The sequence below is a fragment of the Chiloscyllium plagiosum genome, chromosome 12 (assembly GCF_004010195.1).
Source record: "Chiloscyllium plagiosum isolate BGI_BamShark_2017 chromosome 12, ASM401019v2, whole genome shotgun sequence".
NCBI classification, from domain to species: Eukaryota; Metazoa; Chordata; class Chondrichthyes; order Orectolobiformes; family Hemiscylliidae; genus Chiloscyllium; species Chiloscyllium plagiosum.
The window spans coordinates 86,645,431-86,655,847 of record NC_057721.1 but is presented as its reverse complement, the minus strand read 5'-3'; the positions used below and the strand labels follow the sequence as shown (position 1 = coordinate 86,655,847).

Sequence of the window (10,417 nt, the reverse complement as noted above, 5' to 3'; positions counted from 1 at the left end):
TCCTGCTCCTTGGATGCTGCCTGACCTGCTGCGCTTTTCCAGCAACACATTTTCAGCCCTGCCTTACTGGTAGGCCAGGACTTAGCCAGGATGTGTCTGTAATATTAGCTGCCAGAATTAATTGAGTGAATATGCCTCTTAAAGGCACTTTCTTCATTGGTGTGTGGGATAGCTATTATAATTTTGGTAGAAGTCACTGTTAAATGCTGATGAGGAGAACCTTGCAGGGTCAAGTCTGGGTGATCTGTCTGGTTTTATTTCTTGAGTGGAGATGATGGTCTAGTGGTATGATTGCTCCTGACCGTTAGTCCAGAGACCCAGGTAAAGTTCTAGGGACCTGGGTTCAAATCTGCCATGAGTCTAATGATGACCATGAATCCATTACCAATTGTCAGAAAAATCACATCTCATTCACTGATGTCCTTGAGGGAAGGAAGCTGTCTTCCTGATCTGGTCTGGCCTACATGTGACTCCAGACCAGTAGCAATGCTTTTTTTATTGATTCATTTTGTGGGATGCGGCCATCACTGGGTGGCCAGCATTTTTATTGCCTGTCACTAGCTGTCCTTGAGAAGGTGAGGGTGAGTTGCCTTCTTGAAATGCTGCAGTCCCACCTGCTATGGGTCGACCCACACTGGCATTAAGGAGGGAATTCCAAGATTTTGATCTAGTGACAGTGAAGAAACAGCAATATATTTACAAGTCAGGATGGGGAGTGACTTGGAGTGGAAGTTGAAGGCGGTGGTGTTCCTATATATCTGCTGTCCTTGTCCTTCTAGATGGAAGTGGTTGTGGGTTTGGAAGGTGCTGTCTGAGGATCTTTGGTGAATTTCTGTAGTGCATCTTTTGGATGATACACACTGCTGCTACTGAGCGTCAGTGATGAAGAGAGTGGATGCTTGTGGATGTGGTGCCAATCAAGCGGCTGCTTTGTCCTGGATTGTGTCAACTTCTTGAGTGTTGTTGAGGCCTCACTCACCCAGGCAAGTGGGGAGTATTCCATCACACTCCTGACTTGTGCCTTGTAGGTGATGGACAGTTTTTGGGAAGTCAGGAGGTGAGTAACCTGCTGCAGTATTCCTAGTTTCTGACCTGCTCTTGGAGCTACTCTTTTTAATGTGGTGAGTCCAATTGAGTTTCTGGTCAATGGTAACCTGCAGAATGTTGACAGTTGGGGATTTAGTGATGGTAGCACCACTGAATGTGAAGGAGCGGTGGTTAGATTGTCTCTTATTCGTGATGGTAGTAGCCCACCATTTTGTGTGGCACGAATATTACTTGCCACTTGTCAGTCCAAGCCTGGATATTGTCCAGGTCTTGTTGCATTTGGACACAGGCTGCTTCAGTGTCTGAGGAGTTGTGAATGGTGCTGAAGATTGTGCAATCATCAGCCAACATCCCCACTTCTGACCTTATAACGGAGGATAGGTCATTGATGTAGCAGCTGAAGATGGTTGGGCCTAGGACACGACCCTGAGGAACTCCTGCAGAGATGTCCTGGAACTGAGTTGACTGACCTCCAACAACCACATCTTCCTATATGCCAGGTATAACTCTAACCAGCATAGAGTTTGCCCCCTGATACCCATTGATTCCAGTTTTGCTAGGCCTCCTTGATGCCACACTTAGTTGAATGCAGCCTTGATGTCAAGGGCTGTCCCTCTCCCCTTCCCTCTGGAATTCAGCTCCTTTTGTCCATGTTTGACCCAAGGCTGTAATGAGGTCAGGAGCTGAGTGGCCCTGGGGGAACCAAACTGGGGGTCACTGAGCAGGTTATTGCTGAGCAGGTGCTGCTTGATAGCGCTGTTGATGACACCTTCCATCACTTTACTGATGATAGAGAGCAGACTGATGGGGCAGTAATTGGCCGGGTTGGATTTGTCCTGCTTTTTATGCACAAGACATACCTGGGCAGTTTTCCACATTGTCGGGTAGATGCCACTGTTGTAACTGTACAGCTTGACCAGGGGAGCAGCAAGTTCTGAAGCACATGTCTTCAGTGGAGGACATTGCTAGAATTTTATCGGAGCCCTCGCAGTATCCAGTGTCTCCAACTGTTTCTTGATATCACATGAAGTGAGTTGAATTGGCTGAAGACTGGTAGCTGTGATGCGGGAGATCACTGGAGGAGGCTGAGATGGATCATCCACTCGGCACTTCTGGACGGATGTCCTTTTGCACGGATGTACTGAGGATGGGGATATTTGTGGAGCCTCCTCCTCCAGTAAGTTGTTTAGTCATCCATCATCATTCATGACTAGATGTGGCAAGACTGCAGAGCTTCGATCTGATCCATTGGTTGTGGGATTGCTTAGCGTTGTCTATCACTTGCGACTTAAGCTGTTTGATGTGCAAATAGGCCTCATTCCTAATGAAGGGTTTTTGCCCGAATTGCCAATTTTCCTGCTCCTCGGATGCGGCCTGACCTGCTGTGTTTTTTCAGAACCATTCTAATCTTGACTCTAATCTCCAGCATCTGCAGTACCCACTTTCACCTATGCAAATAATCCTGTTTGGTGGCTTCACCACATAGACATCTCATCTTAAGGTGTGCCTGGTGCTGCTTCTGGCATGCCCTCCTGCACTCTGCATTGAACCAGGGTTGATCTCCTGGCTTGATGGTAATGGTTGAGTGGGGGATATGCCGGGCCATGAGGTTACAGATTGTGCTGGAGTACAATTCTGCTGCTGCTGCCCACAGCGCCTCCTGAATCCCCAGTCTAGAGTTACCACATCTGTTCGAAGTCTGTCCCTTTGAATACGATGATAGTGCCACACAACACTCAATGTGAAGATGGGGCTTTGTCTCCACAAGGACTGTGCACTGGTCACTCTTTCTGATACTGTCATGGACAGATGCCTTTGCAGCTGGCAGATTTGTAAGGATGAAGTCAAGTTGGTTCTCTCATCACCTGCCACAGACCCAGTCTAGCAGGTTTGTCTTTTAGGACCTGATCAGCTCGATCAGTAGTACTGCTGCTGAGCCAACTTGGTGGTGGACATTGAGATCCCCGACCCAGAGTACATGTTGTGCCTATGCCATCCTCAGTGCTTCTTCAAAGTGTTGTTCAACACGGAGGGGTACCGAGTTATCAGCTGAGGGAGGATGGCATGTGGTAATCAGCAGGAGGTTTCCTTGCCTGTGTTTAATTTCATGGGATCCAGAGTCAATGTTGATGATTCCCAGAGCAACTCCCTCTTGAATGTATCCCACTGTACTGCTACCTCTTCTGGGTCTGTCCAGCTGGTGAGACAGGACGTATCCAGGAATAGTGATGGTGGTGTCTGGGACATTGTCTGTAAAGTATGATTCCATGAGTATGACTGTGTCAGGCTGTCGCTTAATTAGTCTGTGAGACAGCTCTCTCAATTTTGGCACTAGCCCCCAAGATGTTAGTGAGGAGGACTTTGCAGGGTTGACAGGGCTGTTTCATAGAACATAGAACATTACAGCGCAGAACAGACCCTTCGGCCCTCGATATTGCGCCAACCTGTGAACTAATCTTGCCCATCCCCCTACACTATCCCATCATCATCCATGTGCTTATCCAATGACTGTTTAAATCTCCCTAATGTGGCTAAGTTAACTACATTGGCAGGTAGGGCATTCCACACCCTTACCACTCTCTGAGTAAAGAACCTGCCTCTGACATCTGCCTTAAATCGATCACCCCTCAACTTGTAGCTATCCCCCCCCCCCCTTGTACAAGCTGACATCATCATCCTAGGAGAAAGACTCTCACTGTCCACTCCATCTAATCCTCTGATCATCTTGTATGTCTCTATCAAATCCCATCTCAGCCTTCTTCTCCCCACTGAGAACAGACCCAAGTCCCTCAGCCTTTCCTCATAAGACCTTCCCTCCAGACCAGGCAACATCCTGGTAAATCTCCTCTGCACCTTTTCCACCAATGCTTCCACATCCTTCCCGAAATATGGCGACCAGAACTGTACACAATATTCCAAGTGTGGCTGCACTAGCATTTTGTACAGTTGCAGCATGACATTACGGCTCCAGAACTCAATCCCTCTACCAATGAAACCTAACACACCGTATACCTTCTTACCAGCACTATCCACCTGGGTGGCAACTTACAGGGTTCTATGTGCATGGACTCCAAGATCCCTCTGTACATCCACACTACCAAGAATCTTTCCATTGACCCAGTATTCTGCCTCCCTGTTATTCTTCCCAAAGTGAATCACCTCACATTTATCTGCATTGAATTCCATTTGCCACCTCTCAGCCCAATTCTGCAGTTTATCCAAGTCCCCCTGCAACCTGTAACATTCTTACTCACTGTCCACTACTCCACCACCTTCGTGTCATCTGCAAACTTACTAATCCATCCACCTATGCCTGCGTCCAAGTCATTTATAAAAATGACAAACAGCAGTGGTCCCAAAACAGATCCTTGTGGCATACCACTAGTAACTGGACTCCAGGCTGAATATTTTCCATCAACCACCACTCGCTGCCTTCTTACAGAAAGCCAGTTTCTAATCCAAACTGCTAAAACACCCTCAATTCCATGCCTCTGCATTTTCTCCATCAGCCTACCACGTGGAACCTTATCAAAGGCTTTACTGAAGTCTATGTATACCACGTCAACTGCCCTACACTTATCCATATGCTTGGTCACCTTCTCAAAAAACTGAAATGAGGCTTGTGAGACATGACCTGCCCTTGACGAAACCATTTTAACAATCTGCAATCAAATTGTTGCTTGCTAGATGATTATAAATCCTATCTCTTATAATCCTTTCCAAAACTTTTCCTATACCAGATATAAGGCTCACTGGTCTATAATTACCTGGGTCATCTCTACTGCCCTTCTTGAACAAGGGCACAACATTTGCAATCCTCCAGTTCTCTGGTACTAAACCTGTATCCAATGACGACTCAAGGATCGAGGCCAAAGGCTCCAATCTCATCCCTAGCTTCCCAGAGAATCCTTGGATGAATCCCATCTGGCACAGGGGACCTATCTACTTTCACACCTTCTAGAATTGATAACACCGCCCCCTTACTAACCTCAATCCTTTCTAGTCTGATATCTTGTATCTCCTCCACAATATTCTCCTTTTCCTGAGTGAAAAAGGATGAGAAACATTTGTTTAGCACCTCTCTGATCTCCACAGGGTTCACACACAAATTCCCACTTCTGATTTTGATATTCCCTATTCCTGCCCTTAGTCATCCTTTTATTCCTCACATACCGATAGAAAGCTTTAGGGTTCTCCTTTATTCTATCTGCTAATGACTGCTCATGTCCCCTCCTTGCTCTTCTTAACTCTGTCTTTAAATCATTCCTATCTACTCTGTAACTCTCCATCGCCTCATTTGAACCATCTCGTCTCAATGTCACATCAGCCTCCCTCTTCCGCTTAACAAGAGATACAATTTCTTTCGTAATCCATAGTTCCCTTACCTTATCACTTCCTCCCTGCCTGACAGGGACATACCTATCAAGGACACACAATATCTGTTCCTTAAGCCAGCTCCACATTTCCATTGTCTCCATCCCTGCATTTTGCTACCCCATTCTATGCCTCCTAAGTCTTGCCTATTTGCATTATAATTGCCCTTCCCCCATCTATAACTGTTTCCCTGTGGCATGTACCTATCCCTTTCCATCACTAAACTAAACGTAACTGAATTATGGTCACTCTCTTCAAAGTGCTCACCTACCACTTTGCTAAATCGAAGGCTGAGCAAACACCTGACCTGGTTCATTACCAAGCAGCAGATCCAGTGTGGCCTCCCCGCTTGTTGGCCCTTTGAGATACTGTATTGGGAAACCCTCCTGCACATATTGGACAAAAACTGATCCATCCAATATTCAGCCGTTGTCTTTTCCACTGCCTACTTTGATGCCGGATGATCTATCCTTTTGCATTTCTTTGTGAAAGAACATGTTTGACTCTGGGCAATTAGGGATGGGCAATAAATGCTGGGCTAGCCAATGACGCCTACATCCTGTGAATGAATTTAAAAAAAATTGTGGCAACTTGATACTGTGGGTCTTGCTTGGTCATTTCAGAGCCGGGTAAGAGTTAGCCCATTGCCATGGCAATTCAGTCAAATGTAGACCAGATCAGGTTGGGATGGAAGGTTTCTATCCCAGAAGAGTGTGGTCTGGAAAAGCACAGCAGGTCAGGCAGTATTAGGAATTCCTGATGAGGGGCTTTTGCTCAAAACATCGACTCTCCTGCTCCTCAGATGCTGCCTGACCCACTGCAATCCTCATTTTCTACCCCAGAAGGACATTGGTGAACTAGATGGATTATTACAATGATCAGGCAGTTTCATGACTTTCTGAGACTTTCTTTTATGCCAGAATTTTAATTGATTGAATTTAAAATCTGCTCTCCTGGGATTGGAACTCAAGTCTTCTCCTGTGCATGAGTCCAGACCTCTGAAGAAACGTTACCACATGTTATTGTTTCCATAATTCACTTTTGGATATTGATTCTACATATAAACCACCTAAACCCTTCAGTTAAACTCTAATAACTCTTCTTGGGTACCACTCATTCTTCAAATAAACCAGCTTGTTTAGAGTAGTTTGTGACATACTGAGAGGGCTAAATTTCCCAATGTAAATTACTCGTTTCCTTCTGTTGTAGATGTGTCTTTCTCCCAGATAATGGAGCTTTCTTTGTTAACTACGTGATAACATCCAGTTTGATTGGCACAGCGATGGAATTGCTACGCATCCCAGGGCTGCTGGTATACACAGCACGACTTGCTTTTGCTAAATCGAAGGCTGAGCAAATACATGTGAAAAAGGTAAAGGTCTAAAAATGATCCCAGGATTCTCTTGTGTTATAAAAGTATACAATACATGAACAAGTCACTACATTTGCCATTGAATAGCCTGTATATGGGGAGAAAGTGAGGTCTGCAGATGCTGGAGATCAGAGCTGAAAATGTGTTGCTGGAAAAGCGCAGCAGGTCAGGCAGCATCCAGGGAACAGGAGAATTGACGTTTCGGGCATAAGCCCTTCTTAAGGAAGAAGGGCTTTCCTGAAGAAGGGCTTATGCCCGAAACATCAATTCTCCTGTTCCCTGGATGCTGCCTGACCTGCTGCGCTTTTCCAGCAACACATTTTCAGCAATAGCCTGTATATACCTCAGTATCTTGGGTGAGCTTTTGGGATCGGATTGGTGCTAAGATTCCCTACATCAGGAATTCACACATCTAATTTCTGAGGAACCTGTCTTTTAATTGGCGGGTATCTGATGATTGTGAATGTTCAATGCTTTTTGATTCTAAATGCTTGTCTAATTCTATTCTACTTCTCCACCTCTCTCTCTAGAATCAGGCCTACGAGTATCAGTTTGGTCTAGAATATGCTTGGACAATGTGTATATTTGCTGTTGTGATGACATACAGCATTACATGTCCAATAATTGTTCCCTTTGGTGAGTGCCCCTGATTAACTGTGTTCTGTGAGTAAGTGTCTATAAATATGGCCTGCAAATTCTATTATGTCCTTTCTGAACTGTGCTGGCTAGAATTGAACCCTGAAATGAGATGGAATGTGAAACAAAAAACACTTTGTATTTGAAGAACCCCCACCCTCCCATCTCCTTGAGATAAGGACAAACTTTCTCTTCCCCTTTTTCACCTTTCATTAGCCTTTCACTGTATCTAAGTAATCAGATTGCTGTGCATTGGAGGAGCAGAAACATCTTCCAACTAAATATTGGGAATACGCAAACCCTGCCACAAACTGCATTCCTGAGTTCCACACTCCAACCTTTACCCTTGTAATTGCCTGAGGCTGAACCAAACTGTTCACAAACTTGGTGCCAAATCTGACCCGAGGATGATTTCCTGATCATATAACTAAACCACATTCACAGAGTCATAGAGATGTACAACACATAAACAGACCCTTTGGTTCCAACCCGTCCATGCTGACCAGATATCCCAACCCAATCTAGTCCCACCTGCCAGCACCCGGCCCATATCCCTCCAAACCCTTCCCATTCATATACCCATCTAAATGCCTCTTAAATGTTGCAGTTGTACCAGCCTCCACCACATCCTCTGGCAGCTCATTCCATACACATACCACCCTCTGTGTGAAAAAGTTGCCCCTTATGTCTCTTTTATATCTTTCCCCTCTCACCCTAAACCTATGCCCTCTAGTTCTGGACTCCCCCACCCCAGGGAAAAGACCTTGTCTATTTATCCTATCCATGCACCTCATGATTTTGTAAACCTCTGTAAGGTCACCCCTCAGCCTTCGAAGCTCCAGGGAAAACAGCCCCAGCCTGTTCAACCTCTCCCTATAGGTCAAATCCTCCAGCCCTGGCAACATCCTTGTGAATCTTTTATGAATCCTTTCAAGTTTCACAACATCCTTCCAATTGGAAGGAGACCAGAATTGCACGCAATATTCCAAAAGTAGCCTAAACTGCATCCTGTACAGCTGCAACTTGACCTCCCAACTCCTGAACTCAATGCTCTGACCTATAAAAGAAAGCATACCAAATACCTTCTTCACTATCCTACCTGAGATTCTACTTTCAAGCAGCTATTAACCTGTCCTCCAAGGTGTCTTTGTTCAGCAACACTCACGAGGACCTTACCATTAAGTGTATAAGTCCTGCTAAGATTTGCTTTCACAAAATGCAGTACCTTGCATTTATCTAAATTAAACTCCATCTGCCACTTCTCAGCCCATTGGCCCATCTGGTCAACATCCCGTTGTAATCCAAGGTAACTTTCTTCGCGTCCACTGCAATTTTGGTGTCATCTGCAAACTTATTAACTATACCTGTTATGCTCATATCCAAATTATTTCTATAAATGATGAAAAGTAGTGGACCCAGCACCGATCCTTGTGGCACTCCACTGGTCACAGGCCTCCAGTCTGAAAAACAACCCTCCACCACCACCTTTGAGCCAGTTCTGTATCCAAATGGCTAGTTCTCCCTGTATTCCGTGAGATCTAACCTTGCTAATCAGTCTCCCATGGGGAACCTTGTCGAACACCTTACTGAAGTGCATATAGATCACATCTTCTTTATTACTTCCTCAAAAAACTCAATCAAGTTTGTGAGACGTGGTTTTCCACGCACAAAGCCGTGTTGACTATCCCTAATCAGTCCTTGCCTTTCCAAATACATGTACATCCTGTCCCTCAGGATTCCCTCCAACAACTTGCCCACCACTGACGTCAGGCTCACTGGTCTATAGTTCTCTGGCCTGTCCTTACATAGAACATAGGACATAGAACATTACAGCGCAGTACAGGCCCTTCGGCCCTCGATGTTGCGCCGACCTGTCATACCAATCTGAAACCCATCTAACCTATACTATTCCATGTATGTCCATATGCTTGCCCAATGATGACTTAAATGTTGGCGAATCTACTACCATTGCAGGCAAAGCATTCCATACCCTTACTACTTTCTTAATAAAGAAACTACCTCTGATATCTGTCCTATATCTATCACCCCTCAATTTAAAGCTATGCCCCCTCATGCTCACCGTCATCATACTTGGAAAAAGGATCTCCCTGTCCACCCTATCTAACCCTCTAATTATCTTATATGTCTCTATTAAGTCACCTCTCAACTTTCTTCTCTCCAATGAAAACAGCCTCAAGTCCCTCAGCCTTTCCTCGTAAGACCGTCCCTCCATACCAGGCAACATCCTCGTAAATCTCCTCTGCACCCTTTCCAAAGCTTCCACATCCTTCTTATAATGCAGTGACCAGAACTGTACACAATACTCCAATTGCGGCCGCACCAGAGTTTTGTACAGCTGTAGCATAACCTCATGGTTCCTGAACTCGATCTCTCTATTAATAAAAGCTAAAACACTGTATGTCTTCTTAACAACCCTGTCAACCTGGGTGGCAACTTTCAAGGATCTATGTACCTGGACACTGGGATCTCTCTGCTCATCTACACTACCAAGAATCTTACCATTAGCCCGGTACTTTGCATTCCAGTTACTCCAACCAAAGTGTATCACCTCACACTTGTCCCATTAAACTCCATTTCCCACCTCTCAGCCCAGCTCTGCAGCTTATCTATGTCTCTCTGCAACCTACAACATCCTTCATCACTATCCACAACTTCACTGTCCTTACCGCCCTTCTTAAACAGTGGCACCACGTTTGCCAACCTCCAGTCTTCTGGCACCTCACCTGTGACTATCGATGATACAAATATCTCAGCAAGAGCCCAGCAATCACTTCCCTAGCTTACCACAGAGTTCAAGGATATACCTGATCAAGTCCTGGGGATTTATCCACCTTTATGCATTTCAAGACATCAAGCACTTCCTCCTCTGTAATATGGAAATTTTGCAAGATGTCACCATCTATTTTCCTATAGTCTATATCTTCCATATCCTTTTCCACAGTAAATACTGATGCAAAATATTCATTT

At 45.1% G+C, this 10,417-nt stretch overlaps 1 protein-coding gene across 4 annotated transcripts in view; it reads left to right on the top strand.

The window, feature by feature from the left end:
• tmem63c (transmembrane protein 63C) overlaps positions 1-10,417 on the top strand; it is a 312,913-nt gene that overhangs the window by 206,885 nt on the left and 95,611 nt on the right. For all 4 annotated transcript variants that reach the window (XM_043701473.1, XM_043701472.1, XM_043701470.1 and 1 more), the window contains 2 exons: positions 6,631-6,793; positions 7,324-7,429. In XM_043701473.1, the coding sequence (XP_043557408.1) occupies positions 6,631-6,793; positions 7,324-7,429 (269 nt within the window). The remainder of the gene's footprint in view (positions 1-6,630; positions 6,794-7,323; positions 7,430-10,417) is intronic.